Raw genomic sequence first — 18,068 nt, 5'->3', positions numbered from 1 at the left:
AGAAAAGGAAAAGAAAGAAAGATGACTACGTTGGTTTTTGCTCTGTCAAAAGCTATTCTTACTTTAAAGGACAGCAGAACAAAGGTGTGAAAAACCTGTCACTGGATGCAGATACCTCCTCCGGATAGCTGCCCCTCCCAAGGCTCCTGGCATGGTCTGAACCACTTTTGAATGCTGGCAAAATTGGTTGCCCAGATTAGAGGCCAAAGGCTAGAGGAAGGTTGATGATAAGAATTCAGGCAAGTCAGAATTGGAAAAAGACCCCCTTTTTTCTCCATGTAAAAGCATTATAAATTGATAATTCCTTTAACTCCCTGAATGGCTAGACTAAGATTAGTAACTCTTTCACCCAAACGCAGCTGCAATGGTGGGGGTGGGGAACACACCATTATAACAACATGGCAATGATCATGATCTTTTTGCCGGTATGGTTCCTTCAATGTGCTTCCCTCTGACCTCTAAACTGACGTGATATAGATTAGCAAATGGACCCTTGAACAGGAAGCCTAACAGAGCACCTGAAAACTTATTTTTGTTTGATTTTAACAAGTACTTTTTTCTTCAGGAAGCTAAAGTTCAGGCACAAATGAGATTGTATTCTTACAAAGGAAGATACACACAGTTAGTTGGCAGTAAAGAAAAGACGTTCTTCTACAGAAAGAGAAGAGAAGGGAAGGGAAGGGGGGGAAGGACGGGGCAGAGGAAGAGAAGGAAAGGAAAAAAACAATCAAACAATTTCTAGGTTAAAAGCAGATAAACTTTTATAATAGGACACCAGCAAAGGAAACCACAATTTAAATGAGAAGGAGGAGGGGGAGAAGATGGCAAATTATCATCTCTGCCAATAACTACTAAGTGTTTATCCTTTTTTTTTTTTTTTAAGAGAGAGAGAGGAAGAAATAGATCTCAACCAGACGCTTGGTTTTCCTGCTTAATAGACACAATTTACATTTACCAATATAAACTCCTATCACTCTCTGCTCTCATAAGAAATTACTAATTTCACAGGAAATACATGCTCTTTATCTATATAAAGGAATGGCAGAATAAGCTCACCTTGTTTTTATTTTTTTCTCATTTTCTTGCATTTTCTTCAGATCTGTCTTCTTAGAGAAACTAATGCCTTAATGACTTTCTGGTAGCTGCAAGCCTTCTTTTATTTCTGCTAAATATATGAAAATGTATGCAAATTTAAATCAAGCTAAACCTAGGAGCTCTTGCAATATATTTAATGGAATTTCAAACCAATAAGGGAACTCTGATGCTGTCTTCTGTAAGTGCAAATATAATTACGCAGCTAGGTTACCTTCGAAATTATGCAATGGAACGTCATTTTTTTTTTTTTTTTTACTTCAGAAATCCAGCTGGGTATCCCATGTTGCCTTTTCTCGGCTAGAGCAAATCTAAAATCTTTGCATTTTCACCCCACTCAGCTTACAAGCAATGTCTTTTCACAGGGCTGTGGAGTACAGGGGACTTGCCTTTCCCTAACTTATAAACGCTTAGGAGTACAAGTCTTTCTTGTTTCCTCTAACCAAATTGTGAAAACAGTCCTGTCCTCCCAAGCTGAAAGCAAATTCAAGCTGATGGTGATGTGTGTGTGTGTGTGTGTGTGTGTGTGTGTGTGTAGGGGGGGTGGGTACTTAATGCCAAACAGCCCGCCATCTCTCATCTCTCATCACTTTCTCTCTCTGAATTTTCAGGGCACACTAAATGATTCCCATTTACTTCAACTTGTCTGGGATGGGGAGGGGGAGAGCAGTACTTGTTAAAAATTTTCCTAGGGGACAGCATTCGGCGCGGTAATCATGAACGTTCTCTTATGTACCTATTGAGAGTGGGTCCGCTGAGTGTCTGGGGTGAGTGTGAGGGAGGGCTCCCCATTTCAGCTAGCATTGCCTCTGAAAGAAGTTGTGGGACCGCTGATGGGAGCCTACATGGAGCAGTAATAAAAAGCAAGTCTTCCAATTGACCAAGTGGATTGGAAGGCAAACTTCAAAATAACTGAATTTTGTCAGTATCACATTTGATTTTACTTTTATCACATTAGATTTTCCCAGAATCTTCCAGTTCTTCACGCCTTAAACAAAAATTTTCAGAAGAAGCTGGACATTTCTTTCTTAGATGCTTTCTGACCTTGGTATTGAGTTTCTCATAAACGATAAAATGAAATAAAACAAGTCGAAGTAGTTCTTATTGGAATCATGGACTTCAGTCTTATAGAGTTAGGGTCCTATCAAAAAGCGGTTCCTTTGCTCAAAGTTTGTAGCAAGATTTTGGTTTGCAGTCCCCTGCACACAACTAACCCAGAACGCTAAATGAATTTGATAAAAATCCCAATCCACTGAAATCTAGATGACATTTAAACTGGTTATATTGCTTTCTTAATATATTTTTTTCTTTCTCTATTTCGGTTAATCTAAATAATACAAAACGAATTCTAAAACCATTTTGCTACTTCACCCCCTATCTACCCCCCCACCCCCCGCAAACATATACAAAAACACTTCCCTCTTATACGTCCCCCTCTACTACAAACATGCACGAAGTCGCGGGGCGGGGGGTGGGGGGGAGGGTAGGGTTAACCAAATGAGCTGCCGCCACTCAGCGCGAGGCAGCCAATGGAGCTGAAAGATTGATTTACTTCCTGCTCGGGTCTCACTGAAACTCTAGTGCTTCACCACCCTAATTTGGAAAGTTAGCCCGGCCTCCCGTGCCGCCATTGGCCGAGCCCGTGGCTGGCCAGGCCGAAACGTGTTGCAATTGGCCACAGAGCCTGCCGGTAACTCGCTCTCGCGGCTTTGGCTCCCCCGCACCGTAGATGTCAAAGGCTGAAGCTGCTCCCTTTGCCACATTATAACTAGTAGGGGATCCTCATCGACCATGGCCACAGCTGCCTCGAATCCCTACAGCATTCTCAGTTCTAGCTCCCTAGTCCATGCGGACTCTTCGGGCATGCAGCAGGGGAGTCCTTTCCGAAACCCTCAGAAACTTCTCCAAAGTGATTACTTGCAGGGAGTTCCTAGCAATGGGCATCCTCTCGGTCATCACTGGGTGACCAGTCTGGGCGATGGAGGCCCATGGTCTTCCACACTGGCCACCAACCCCCTGGACCAGCAGGACGTGAAGCCCGGGCGCGAAGACCTACAGCTGGGTGCGATCATCCATCACCGCTCACCGCACGTCGCCCACCACTCTCCGCACACTAACCATCCGAATGCCTGGGGGGCTAGCCCGGCTCCGAACCCGTCCATCACGTCCAGCGGCCAACCCCTTAACGTGTACTCGCAGCCTGGCTTCACAGTGAGCGGCATGCTGGAGCACGGAGGGCTCACCCCACCGCCAACCTCTGCCTCTGCACAGAGTCTACACCCCGTGCTCCGGGATCCCCCAGACCACAGCGACCTAGGTTCGCACCACTGCCAGGACCACTCAGACGAGGAGACACCAACCTCGGATGAGTTGGAACAGTTCGCCAAACAGTTCAAACAAAGAAGAATCAAGTTGGGCTTCACACAGGCCGACGTGGGGCTGGCGCTGGGCACACTGTACGGCAACGTGTTCTCACAGACCACTATCTGCAGGTTCGAGGCCTTGCAGCTGAGCTTCAAGAACATGTGCAAGCTGAAGCCGCTGCTGAACAAGTGGCTGGAGGAGGCTGATTCGTCAACAGGGAGCCCGACCAGCATTGACAAAATCGCCGCTCAGGGCCGTAAGCGCAAGAAGCGAACCTCCATCGAGGTGAGTGTCAAGGGCGTACTGGAAACGCATTTCCTCAAGTGTCCCAAGCCTGCCGCGCAGGAGATTTCCTCGCTGGCAGACAGCCTCCAGTTGGAGAAAGAAGTAGTGCGTGTCTGGTTCTGTAATCGAAGACAGAAAGAGAAAAGAATGACTCCACCAGGGGATCAGCAGCCACATGAGGTTTATTCGCACACCGTGAAAACAGACACGTCCTGCCACGATCTCTGACTGCAGGAAGCAAGAAAGCGGCCGGCCGCACTGGGAGCAGCGCGGAATTCTCTCTCTCCCACTCTCTTCCTTTCACTTCAGCTTTATTATTGCTATCCAGAGACATAGCAATATCTAGATATCTAGATAGGGCTCTTTTTTTTCTCTCCCTCTCCCCATCGTTTTTCTTTCTTTTTCTTTTTTTCAAAATAGGGGATTCTAACTTATATTAAGAAAGGAAACACACTCACACACGCATTCAGGCTTCTCAATGCTAATACACAGTTGCGTTAAGCAGTCCAGGCGGGGAACTCATATACCCTGCCGCCCGGGCAACTGTTTCCTCCAACCTTTTCTGCTGATCAATACATATTGTTTACTTTGAGTAAGGTCTGTTTGGTTGCTCCTCTCTTGGAAGAACAAGGAGAGGGGTAACATGGGGGTGGGGTAAGGATGGGGGAGGGGGTGGGAAGACAGATGTGTGCCTCTGAATAACCTTTCAGCGCCTTGGTTATAGCAGCTGTATTTCAGGTGAAATCTGTTTTACAATAGACTAGTTTTGCATTTTTTAAAACTTCTATAGCATTTCTAAATGTCTGCGGTGTTTTACTACAAGCTGTACACAATATTTGTGAGATAATTTGTATCTAATCGGCCACTCCACATTATTATTGCTATTATGATTATTCCTTCACTGAGCTGATGGTTTTCTAATTGCTTAAAAAGGGGAAGGGGGTGGGAGGAGGAGGGGAAGAGATGCCTACCCACCCACCCACCCACCCCCTATCCTAAATCTGTATGGAGAAGAGAGGTACAATGGATAGAGTTGTTAATGATGATAGTGGATATATATATATATATAATTTTTTCAGAGGGCAGAGTGCCTAGGATAGGCGGAATAGGCAAGCCGATTGGGTTTGCAAAGTACCCTGAAGTAGGAGAGGCGATTTTGAAGCTTTCTGCCCTCCCTCCCGCATCTGTGGAGTCCTCTCAGGCTTCTACAGAGCAGATCCGGGTGCCTGAGAAGGATTTGCCGGCGGCGCCCGACAAAAGAGGTCGGCCTGAGGAGCTAAGAGGGCTCTGTACCTACGGAGGTCCGGAATGCCTGCACTCAGAGCTCCCCCCAGGTCCCGTGCCTCACCAGGACCGCCAGCGCGACCCCACCTCCGTCTTCCTAGGCGAAGGACATACCTTCACACAGGATTGCTTTCGCTGGGAACGACGACCCGGAGATGCTGGCGACAGACTCAGTGCCTCCCAGTTCCGTTCACCTCCAGTTCACCGCCCGCTCCCTGAGTGAGAAACCGTCGGGGAGGGGTGGCGAGTGGGGTGGGTAAACAGGTGCTCTCTGCTCCGTGCAGAACGACTATGAAATGATTGGCAAAGGTCACAAGGATTCTGGTCTAGCTTCGTTACCACCTCTTCTCCCATATATATATATATATATATATATATCGCTATCTCTAAGTGGGCTCACGGGAAGCCGTCTCCATGCCTCTGACAAGCACAGCTGGTAGAAGCCCACAGCGATGATTAAGCTAGATAGCGAGCGCCCCGGCGGCTGGGTTTCTGGGTTTTTTGTTTTTGATTTTGATTTTTTAATCTCTGTATGTGTGTGTGTATGCGTGTGTGCGTGATTGCGAGTGCAAATGTGTGTGTGTAGATAGCTGTGTGCATCGTATTACTATTTACAACAACAAAACCTACATAAAATCTCGCTAGGCTGTGTAGAGATCCAAAAAAAAAAAAAATGCAGTTGCTGTGGCTTTATTGCTCACTCTCATGTCTACACGCCAAGTCCACAGGAGCACCTCATTCTCAATGAGCACACATGTGCGGGGCGGGCCAAGCACCCAACAACACCCAGACACAGCCCGCCAGACCTGGCTGGGGGCTCAGCATGCCTGGGCTGGCTGCCTGGCCCGGCCTTCAGGTGCAGCTTCGGTAGACAAAGCTTCAAACTACCTAAGGACCAAAATGCCTAGGGCCCCTTGTGGAAGTTGAGCTAGTATGGGCAGCCAGGCCTCTGGTCCATCACACTGTGTCTCTCCCAGCTGCAGGTTGAAGGACATGTGTTAAATCAAATCCTGGACCCTTTTTTTGTTTTGTTTTGTTTTTTTGTCAAGACTCTGCATTCTGTTGCTAGTTGGATTTTTGTTCTGGAGATTTTTTGTTTGTTTTGTTTTTCCACACTGAGTTTGTGTTTTACAACTGTTGGGGGTTTTTTGTTTGATTTTTTTTTTCCTTTGCAGTTAGTGCTATGGTTCAAACCTGAGTTAACCCAAATATTTCTGCCGACTTTATAATTGTACAGTTTTGTATATTAAACGTTTTTGAAGTTATTAATTTAAAGAAAGATCATTTAGTTTATTCATTTAGTAACTGATGTATAATAAACACTATTTTCATTAAGAGTTGCTTTTTCAACTATTTTATTCAAATTGCCTATTGCAGTTGCCAGCAATTATTTATTTTCAATAAATTCTGCATTATGTTTAAAAGAAAACTCAAAGATGAGTTGGGTGTCAAAAATAAAACAATTTGCTGTAATGTTTGGTGTGAACAGTTTTAGTCAAGGGGTTTATATTGACGCAATATTTTATTGTTGTAAAAGATTTAAAATAAAACATTTAAATAAAACATTTTTCCAAAAAAATTCATTTTTTTTCTTTCTTCCTTTTTTAATTGTGTGGTGTGTGAAGTGAAGCATTTAAATAGAAGCACATTTCTGGTGAGCAGCGCATCTGCTCCATTTCAGGTTAGAAATCATTAGTCATTGTTTTGATTCTTGATTCTCTCCCTCTGACTTTTGGCCTTTCATAAACTCGCACACACAGCGGGGCCTGTTATCGTGCACATGCCCACGCTCACGCAAAACACACCCTAAATGGTGGGAAATAGTGTGGGGAACCCTGGCAGGATAGGGGTGTTATTTCAGGAGGTACAATATTATTAATGTTCTCTGAAAGAAGTGTGTCTGTCTCTAGTCCAGACAAACCCTTCTCTGAAACTGCCCCTCCTGAAACTGGACCCAGACCTTCGCTGAGGCTTTCACCTTGCTTCCCTGCAACCACTCCTCTTCTTCTGGTTCAGGACCAGTACCCTTCTGGTAGATGAGCACTCATTCCCCTGATGAAGGATGAAAAGATGACTAAATGTAAAAAGTGCTCTCCTTCTTAAGGCTCCCCCTGGGCCCAGAAACTCTGATAAACTGTTGTCCACTTAGTGTTGCCCACTAAAGCTGAATTCTGTTCATTCCTATATGACTTAGGTGGGAAGAAAAACCAATAGAGACATTTGGAGGAGTTTAATTTTTTATTCTTCCTCCCACTCTTGTTTGCCATTTCAACTCTGTTATTTTGTCACAAGACGCTCCATAAAATTAGGGACAGTTACCTGTAGTGATGGCTGAGGAGTAATTTACTAAATCAGAAGCAGTTATGTTTTAAGGCTTTGTATGTACACGCAAGACTTATCCAACTTTTTTGTTTTAGTAGACGCATATCAAGCAATAGACAAGACATTTAACTATAACTTTCCAACCGTAAAACCCTTCTCAATTCATATTCTGAAATGTTTTTTAGTAGACAAAGCAAAATCATTTAAACACTTTAATAGGTAAAAATTATCACATGTAATGTCCTGCATTTTTTTAGATTGCCTAATTATTTACAGCTGCACAGTGCACAATGCACATGTGTGTTGTGAATGAAATATGCTACATGTTCTTTGTATGCCTATAGGCATATCTCTCTTTTTAAATAATACTGATTTTATAGAGATGTGTCTACAATCACAAAACATATAGTCTTAAATCTGTTGGCTCTCTTTCTGTTCCTACCAACCAACATCTTTCGCTTTCAATATCCTATATGATTTTTGAATTGATTAAAAAGTTATAGATTTTCTCATTAAAGTACACAGAAACCAACTAGCAGTGTATTCTAAAGCATATATTTTAGGAGATACTTATATAAATTTATAGATATAGACATCTGTCACTATTCATCACATTTTTACTATGTATTACTGATACATATATTTTATACATGTTTACAAGACCTTTATCCTTTACTGGCTATTTTCTTTTTCTTAAAATATAACTAAGGCCTAGTTGGCTATTATGAGGACCTCTTTATCAACCTTGTTATATCATTAACATAACATTTTCGTTAAAATTCAGGGGATGTTGGTGCCTTTGCCTAGGACTTTTTTTGCATCGAGGTTGCTGTCATCCCATTCCCAACCAAAGCCTTTGTAGGAAAAGCAGCTTTGGCCTCAGTTTCTCTTAGGCCTTCATAGCAGTGGCTTTCTCTCCCATAATAAGAATTTGTGGGTTCAAAAATAATAATATATAATGGGTGAAGGTAAAAGTTTCATCCCCATTACCTGACCAGAGCAATAGAAAGTTAAGAGATTGTGAAGGGGGTGAGATTTTGGAAGGGGTGGGATGTGCAAGGAGTAAGTGTTTAGATGCTACAGATATTTTAACAAAGTCAAATATGTGAATCAACTATATGTTTGTATGCAGACATGATTGTCTATATGGCTGTGGCTCTCTGTATGTATAACAAAAGGTAAATAGATTACTAACCTCCAGCATGTATCTTCCCAACAATAAAAGAAGAGAAATATTATTCCTGGGAATTGGTTTCTTGACTTTAAAAAGAAAAGGGTAGGAGAAATTATTGTCTACATTAGTACACGAGCTGTGTTTGTCTTCAATAAAATCAAACACTGTTCCCTTGGAAATATTTAGTATTCAGATATTTCCCTTGCTCCCAAGTCAAGATGCTGTTGTTGCTTTAATTGCCTATAAGCTATAAGTAGAAACATAAATTTGTTTTTACTTAAAATATCTTTTTCAGTAAGGAGGGAAGAAAAGAAAGGGAAAGTGGATTAGTGAAAAATGATTAGAGGTTAAAACAGTTTTCCCAAAACAAGAATGTATTTTTTCTACCTGTCATATTCTTTTAAAGACACATATGGAACTTTAGGATTGTGAAATTATTTCTATGAATTGGCATTTAAAAATGGCCCTTTCAAAAAGTTTTCAAATCAGAAAAAAGTAATGATACAAAACACTACCATGTAAATTGATATCACTTGCAGTAATCCATTCTGTAAAATAAAAGGATAGAATATTCTTTATACATGCCCCCAAATAATAGTTTTAAAAATATAAATCCTACAAGTTACTCATTTAGAGTGTTAATTATTAAAGCATTAAGAACTTTGAATATAAATATATTTGAAATCAACTAAGATTTTTTTTTAATAATATGAAATAAAAGTACATTTTCTTAAGAGCACTGCTGATGGAACATTTCTAAAATTAAGGGATTATTTAGAATACAGTCTTGAAAACAAAATCCAGTTAATTTAGGCTGCCTCTAAAAAGGTGGGGGTAGGGAGGGTCACATGCAAGAAACTAGATTATTGTTTCTATAAACTGAATCCACAACATTAAACCCTTGTGCCTTCCAGTTAAAAAATACACTAGGTCTTTATGCCTTCTTTCATAAATATGAGTATAGAACTTTTACCTATTCACACATTATCTAACTCACTAGCTAGAACACTGGGTTCTCTTTACAACCTTGTTTGTTATCAAGGAGGATTTAGTATAAGATGGGTTCATCTTGGATGCCTTCCAAGGGGGCTTGTTTGCTCAACTATCAAAAGGGCCTTATTATTAGGTGGTTTCATTCTCTAAGGGAGAGAATCATAGGACAGCTGATTTTTGGGTGAAACTACAGTATTTAATATATGTATATAGACACCTACTCACAACCATAAACCTGCTCCCTCCCACCTCCCCCTCCTTCCATCCTTACACTTGCATACTCACAGGGTGATGTAATACCAGAAAGCAGGCTGTCCTCAAAGATGGGGGGGGGGAGGGGGGCGATCAACTCCTTGACCAATTCGTTAGGTATGTCTTTTCATCTCTCCAGCTACTCAGTTTCCACACTATTCTTGTATAGCCAATTGAAAAGACAAAAAAGTTATTCTATCAACCTCTTGTTTTATTTATATAATGTCAAAAAATCTAATTTGAGTGATCCTCCCCCAAACGCTGACACACACACAAACTGAATTGACTGCTTGCATTGTCATCTTGTAAACAATATTATATCAGCATTGATTCTTGGGAGGAAGGGGGGTCACGTAAACATTTTTCATATTGCTTGCTTCTCATCTTCCCCAATGACTTTTCACATACTGGAGAATCTCATTATAATGTGGCTGATTATCTCCTAGATTTAAGCAGACTGGAGACCAGCCTTTACCCTGCCCCCTTTCACAAATATGGAAAAGCTTACTATAAATTGTACCTGTAAAGTGGGTGTTAGTATACCCCCAAGACCAATATTAAAAAGTGGTTTGTTCCACAGAATTTATATCTGGTAAAAGATTTTCCCTTCCGTAATACTTGCAATCTGAGCACAGAAAATCATACACATACCCACACCACCTGCTAAGATCACTCTTTGATGTCATATTTTGAAAGCAAAGAAAGTAGAAGGTTATGGACCAAGGGCAGTTGTTAATTGGGCTTCAAATGGCATATGATCCCAAACTACAGAAAAAAAGCTATGTGAGTGGATTCACTGCACAGAAGAATACCATTTTTCTTACTGTTTTGCTATTCACAGTGTACCTGCAGAGGTGTTGGTAATATTCATGTTTAATTAACATCAGTTTTTTTTCTTTATTGCCACAGGAGCACACATATATAAATATATAGAAAAGGTCAGAATCAAAGAAGTCTGTCTTGAACCTGTGGTGGCCTAGAAAAATAACAGAAAAAAATCAGATTTGTGAAATTTATTGGCATAGTCACGGACTGTGTCTGTTCAAAACAATGTACAATAGTCACTGTTAAGGGAAAGGGATTGACTTGCTCAACAGTGAACAGCAATTTTCTACAAATGAATTATTTTATCATAGGAAGAGGAGCTGAGTGTGTTTAACCTAAAATTCTGAATTCTGAGCCTTTGGGATGAGATGGTTGAAATTCTAGATAAACATATTTTCCTTAATCACTTTCATTTTCTGTGTTATATCCTGGCAGGGAAAATCCAAACTTCTCTAGATTTTACACTAAAAATAAAAGTAAAGTAATATTTCAAAGTACCTCTTTCATCCACCCTGAGTCTTCCCTCTATCATTGTCCATGGATGAGTAGACATTGTTGGCTCTATGGATGTTCCCCATTGGCTTCCTTAGGACAGGTCTAAGGAAGCTGATATAGAAGGGATTGCAGGACAAAGGGCCTGTTGCCCACCCTGAGAGCTTCAGTATCTCATCTACAGGGGAAGTTCAAGTTCTATAATATCTTCCACCCCTTAGTGCTCTGCTTCTGCATGTGGTGGTTTGATGTCTTCTGCTGAAGACTAACTAGCTTTGTTTTCAGTGGATAACAAGTATGTCTTCAAGTGGATAATTTAAAAATTGCTGATTTAAAATAATTTTATTTTCTGGAGCTTTCTCTGTGCATCTGATTTGTACTTTGTACTGTATTTATGCACGATGTAGAGAACTTGCAAATAGAAGAATTTAAATAAAGACAATAAGATTTTCAATTTATGCACTACCTTTCCTCCTTAAGGATCCCTAGGCGTTTTAGAAATAATGTATACAATATACTCTGCAACAACCAATATGCAAATAACAACAAAATGACCACTTCAGGCCACATAAAATGACCACACTCAGTCCAGGCAAAAACTCATTAATATCAATAGGAGCTCTGTGCACAATTGAAGGGCAGTCAGTATATGCCATGGGTCTCATTCATTGCTGCGTGAGAATATAAAAGTACATGGTCTCTTACTGCAAAGGAATAAAGTCTTACATTTTAAACTCACATCATATTTGAAGAAAAAAGGCAAAAGGAATTCACATACATTCGATAATTTTTGCTTAAATTTATCTTTGAACCTTTTGGAGAAAAACATTATTCGGTAACTGAAAAACCAGTGATACTCAAAAGTAATTGTGCATAATATTTTAAATTAAAATTGTTACAAACATCTGTAGAAAAAAAAAGCTTAAATGGAAAAATCTTAAACTTACAGTCTCTTGGCTGTTTCTAATTACATACACACACGCACCCATGCACGCACAGAAAGCACACACGCTGGACTAATTGTTTTAAAAGTAACCATTGAAACTGCTTAAGCTAATAATCACCATGCGAGTAACTCCTCCCACCCCCCACTAACACCACCCAGTTTGTATTTTGTGAAAATGAACAAGCTGTTCAGTTTTGTAAAAATGAACAAGCTGTTCAGTTGAAGGGGGTGGATTTGGTATGTTTTAAATGTATTAAGGTAAAGGGGGCTTTCAGGACGGGGACCCTTAATACTTGAATAGAGAATAAATTATTTTCTGGCTCACTTTTAACCCTTTTGACTATGGGATGTGTGATACAAATGGGAACTCCTCTTCAGTGAAAGCAGGGCAAACTATGCTATCATTACCTCTTGATAGTATGCAAGCCCTTTTAAAAAAATTCTGGAAAACACATCAAAAAATCAACCTACCTGCAATGAAGCTGGGTATTTACTGGAAAATATTTGTTGATCTAATCTCTTTGTGCCTGCCCTGACCCTGTTCCATGTCTCTGGCTGTCAGACTTGTGCAGTCTCTACTCAACGCTCAATGTCAAATTAAAAAGTGACAAGAATGGGGCAGCATAATAATAGCTTAAAGCTATTCTCCACCTTTCCACATACAAATATATGAATTTCAAAACCCAGTATTTTTTGGCAGATAAATATATTCAGATTTTACATGTAAGTTGGTAGAATAAAAATAGCTACAACATCTAATTTAACAAGTATATTTATTTAGTGCATACTATTTGCAAGGCATTATTGGGTTAGAATGTATAGGATATGTAGTAAGGTGTGGATCTTGCTTTGAGGAGCTAACAATTCCTAGGGAAAACAGAAATAAGATAGAAATGTGCACAGTTGTTAATTAAATGAGAGTTGGAGAGTGTTGGAGATACTATTGCCAAATTAGGTGCCACTGTTCTGTATTTTTGTTGTTACTTGTTAATAATACACTCTCATATTTAAGCACAAGATGTGGTTATGCTACTTTGATAATATTGTGCATCTTTTGAACCCCAGGTAGATGCAATTGTTAATTGACTTATATGTATAGACACTGAGAGTCATTGCATCATTTGCAAATCCCTAAAACTGTATCTAGCTCTGATGAGATTGAATTATGTTTGTAAGGAAATTTTTAAAAGAGCTAAAGTGCAGAAAGATAAACACATTGTAAACTTCTAAAACTCACTTCCTGTTTCTCCTCTCCACACTTTGAAAACTTGGGATAAATGTCAGGCAACACGAGCAATACGAATGTTTCTCTCTTCTTATTTTCATCTCTTTACCCTTTAAAGAATTAGTCTATCCCATAGTTCCGCAATTAGTAACCTGTGTTTGAATTAAGGAGTGTAAACTTCACCAGCAGGTGTGGAGAATCAAACTCCAACAAGATTCTGTGTCATTGTTCTGCTCCCACGATGGATTTCATTGTATGAGATTTATGATGTGGTAAAAACACAAGGCAAAGAAGAGCATGAAAAATACATTTCCAGATCAGAAATTCCTGTTGGAAAATTTAAGGGTATTGTTATTTAATAAACAAAAGCCTGGCAAACCCCTTTTTAAAAATCAAATTGTTCTCAACTAAAAGCCAGACTCATTGAAGTTTTCTGTAGTGTGTTTCTGCTGACTAGCAGTGGATGAAATAAATTCTAAGAATTCAGAAACCTATTGGGAAAATGGCACTGATGTTTAAGGTGTGACTGTTTAGTTGACTTGTTAGGATAATTTTCGGTTTGAAGAAAACTAAATCTCTAACAAAAACTCAGTAAGTGGGGAATGCATTCTGTCTTCTTTTTTCCTTTTCTTTATGTATTTTTTCCTCTTCCAAATGCATTCAACAAAGTGAGGTTGGTAGCACTATTTCAAAATTTCCAATTATTTTGTGGGAACTATGATCATTGCGAAATATGTTCCTTAACACGATAAAAGAAATAATCAGAAGAATAAGAAAATTATTCTCAATGAGCCTGCATGTGCTTAAATAAGTACAGAGTAATGGGAGGCAGGATCATGCTTATCTTAGAGGAAAGGGCTAGAAACACAGTGAACAATCTCATGACTATGCTCTCTTCCTAGCTAAGCTTTCTAGGACAAATTGTCACTGCTGTCAGTCATGCTTTTCAGGAAACAGATAAAATTTGAGTAAAGGCACATAAGTACAATAATGAGCAATGCTCAGATGGGATCCTTATTGACTGAGTAAATGCATTTCGAGTTTGTCAAAGGCATCCCAGATGTATTTATGTCAATATCTTGGCTGTGATATAATAGTATAGTTTTGCAAGATGTTACCATTGGATGAAAAAGGGTAAAGGGTACACAAATCTTTCTATATTATTCCTTGTTTTATTTTACCAAATCTTCTTTTATTTTTTCAATTTTCTTTCTGTATTATTCCTTACAACTTCATGTGCATTTATAATTATCTCCATAAAACTTTTAATTTCAAAAATCAAGGCACAATTTTAACAATTAATAAAGAGCTGGCACTAATTATTTTCCTGTCATTTAATAATTTTCAGGACTCTAAATGTTGACCTTTCATTTTTCGAAGTTTTTCTTTTTTGCAGGGAGAGGGAGGTGTTAAGGGAAGCAGTGTCTGAATAAAACCAGCCTGCTCTGACTTCTTTAATTATAAATAATCTCCTTTCTCTGGTACTTATAGAGCATCCGAACCCATACTTTGAATCTAGAAGCCTTGGTTATTCCCCTGGGATGCTGTCTGGATGGTTTAGCTCCTAGCTGAGATGACTGCTTACAAAACCAGTCCCAGCTTCAACCCAGGGAAAGGCAACACATTTAAATGGGTGCCCAAGGAATAATTTATCAAAACTATGTATGGACTTCTTGGGACATATAATCTTAATTATTCCAAAAACAATTAACTAATTCAACAAACATTTATTGAGACTCTGCCATATCCCAAAATTAAAAATCACTACAGTTTAGGGGTTTTATTTTGTGTGACCTGGATTTTGACCTGGTTTTGAATAACAGGTTTGCAGCTTAACTATCTGAGGGTCATGGCCCAAGTTCTTTAACTTCTTATTTTTTTAGAGATATATTTATTTGAGAGAGAAAGTGCCCGCAAGTGCAAGTGGGGGAAGGGGCAGAGGAAGAGAATCCCCAAGGAGACTCCCTGCTGAGCACAGAGCCAAACAGGGCTCAATCCCTGGACCCCATGAGATCATGACCTGAGCTGAAACCAAGAATCTGATGCTTAACCTACTGAGCCACCCAGGTGCCCTGACTTCTTTAACTTCTGTCTAATTTTCTCATCTGTAAAATGGGAGTAATAGTAATTACACCTATCTAATAGGGTTGTGAAAACTAAATATATAAGTCATGCAAAATGAATAACTTAGTGCGTGACACATAGTAAGTACTCATTTGATATTAGCTTTAATAGCATATTTCTCCTCCTTTTCTATGTTCTATTATATAAGGAACAATGCAATATGTTTGAAATTTATCCAAACAAACTTAAAAAGAAATTCCTTTTTTCATATTGACTACTGCAATGATTCACATCCCTCCTCACACACACTGCAATATACATGACAGTTGACATTTATATGAACAACACACTAGATGGCTTTTTCCAGGATTGTGTGCTAATCCCTGGACATTAACTGTAACGCAGAAGTTTGAGAGTGGTATCATCAAGACAATCTGTAATCTGTTTTTATTTATTTTTTAAAAGGCAAATGACACACATTTTTGATATTACAACTACCATTAGTAACACATTCTTTGTGAAGCACCTCAAAACACATTGAAACACAACAGTGTGTTGTCACACCAACTGAAAATTGGTTTCAGTTCAGGGATGTCAATGTATTTCCTAATCTAAAGCATAGGCAAGTAATGCTGCTATTCTCTTGGCTTAGCATTTTAACCATTAATATGTCTTATTCCCATTAAGGAAGAGAATTCAAAAATAACTCCACTATAATAATGTGAAAATTCCTAGAAAAGACAGTAAAATATCTCCTTTGTGTTCACCATCACTTAAAAAAAAAAGATTCATATTATCCTATTCCTAAAAACACTTCTAAAAATCCAAGGTTTCCCTAAAATTGTGAAACCATATATATTCTAGATGAAAAAAATAACTTTGACCTTTTCAGAATTTGTGAAGTTTGATTCACTGTCCATTCCTATTCTTCCTGTTTACAGTCTTGATAAACTGTAGGGATGAAGCAGTATGGGAAACCAATCAAATTGCAAAATACTGAAAAGGTTAAAGTCTATGTTTATGAGTTTATTCAATGTTCATAGTCTTTCACAGATTGCATCAGGAATTAAATTTATTGTATCTCATTTTGGTAATAAATATTGCAACATGAAAGAAGTGGGCAAAAACAATTTTATTCTTTTTTCCCCCTTGGTATATTTGTATTACTATCAGGCAAAATAGACTTTAAGAATTATCTGAAATAAAGAAGGCCACTATGCCATCGTAAAAGAACACTTGTCTACATTTAAAAAATCTGAACTTATGTTTACCTGATAACAGCCACAAAAACATATGAAGCAAAAGTGCACAGAACTACAAGGAGGCTATAAAAACAAACAAACACACAAACATAACAGAGGTGGAGCAGTTCCAAGAAGGAACAACATCCAGGGAGTGACCATGAGCATGGCAATTAAATTGGAGTAGAAGTCAAGTTTATAGGACCATTAAAATAGAAGACAGCTACAGAGTATAATGCTAAGAGAAATAAGTCAGTCAGGGAAAGACAAACAGCACACAATTTCACCCACTAGTGGCATACAAGAAACAAAACAAATGAGCAAGTAAAAAAAGAGAAAGAGAGGGCGCCTGGGTGGCTCAGTTGGTTAAGCGACTGCCTTCAGCTCGGGTCATGATCCTGGAGTCCCGGGATTGAGACCCACGTCGGGCTCCCTGCTCGGCAGGGGGTCTGCTTCTCCCTCTGCCCTCTTCCCTCTTGTGCTCTCTGTCTCTCATTCTCTCTCTCTCTCTCATTCTCTCTCTCTCAAATAAATAAATAAAATCTTAGGAAAAAAAAAAGAGAAAGAGGGAGAGAGGCAAATCAAGAAACAGACTCTCAACTATAGAGGACAAATTGATAGCTACCAGAGGGGAGTGGGGCTGGGGGAGGGGCAAAATAGGTGACGAGGATCAAGGGGAGCACTCATCGCAATGAGCACTGGGTGATGCATAGAATTGTTAAATCACTATATTGTACACCCAAAACCAATACAACACTGTATGTTAACTATACTGGAATTTAAAATAGTGAATGAATGAATGAAGGAATGAATGAATGAAAGAATGAGTGAAAAAAATTAAATTAAAAAGGGGTCCTTTTTTATTTCAATTTTTAAAATTTAAACTCTAGTTAGTTACATAGGTGGTAAAATTGGTTTCAGGTGTAGAATTTAGTGATTTATCACTTACATATAACACCTAGTGCTCATTACAAGTGCCCTCCTTAATACCCATCACCCATTTAGCATTTCCCCCACTCACCTCCCTCCATCAACCTTCAGTCTGTTTTCTATACTTAAGAGTCTCTTATGGTTTGCTTCCCTCTCTTTTTTTTCTTCTCTTCCCCTATATCCATCTGTTTTGTTTCTTAAATTCCACATATGAGGAAAATCATATGGTATTTGTCTTTCTCTGACTGACTTATTTCACTTAGTGTAACGCACTGTAGCTCCACCAACATCATTGCAAATGGCAAGATTTCATTCTTTTTGATGGCTAAGTAATATTCCATTACATACATATACCATCTTCTTTATCAATTCATTAGTTGATGGACATTTGGGCTCTTTCCATAATTTGGCTATTGTTGATGATGCTGCTATGAACATCTGGATGCATGTGTCCCTTCAAATCAGTATTTTTGTGTCCTTTGGATAAATACCTAGTAGTACAATTGGTGGGTCATAGAGTAGTTCTATTTTTAACTTTTGAATAATCTCCATACTGTTTTCCAGAGTAGCTGCACGAGT

At 39.1% G+C, this 18,068-nt stretch overlaps 1 protein-coding gene across 1 annotated transcript; it reads left to right on the top strand.

The window, feature by feature from the left end:
- The first annotated feature begins 2,576 nt into the window (after positions 1–2,576).
- On the top strand, positions 2,577–4,104 carry POU3F4 (POU class 3 homeobox 4). The gene has a single exon (XM_006726915.3). It carries the CDS (start codon positions 2,884–2,886, stop codon positions 3,967–3,969), a length of 1,086 nt encoding a protein of 361 aa, XP_006726978.1. The 5' UTR covers positions 2,577–2,883; the 3' UTR covers positions 3,970–4,104.
- Positions 4,105–18,068: the final 13,964 nt, after the last annotated feature.

The sequence above is a fragment of the Leptonychotes weddellii genome, chromosome X, assembly GCF_054177405.1.
Source record: "Leptonychotes weddellii isolate Sample4059 chromosome X, ASM5417740v2, whole genome shotgun sequence".
NCBI classification, from domain to species: domain Eukaryota; kingdom Metazoa; phylum Chordata; class Mammalia; order Carnivora; family Phocidae; genus Leptonychotes; species Leptonychotes weddellii.
Note: the sequence above shows the minus strand (reverse complement) of the source record. Positions and strands in the feature narration are given on the sequence as shown.

Bases quoted from the DNA above. Each gene is read 5' to 3' on its own strand.
- POU3F4 (XM_006726915.3), top strand. From the start codon at position 2,884: ATGGCCACAGCTGCCTCGAATCCCTACAGCATTCTCAGTTCTAGCTCC.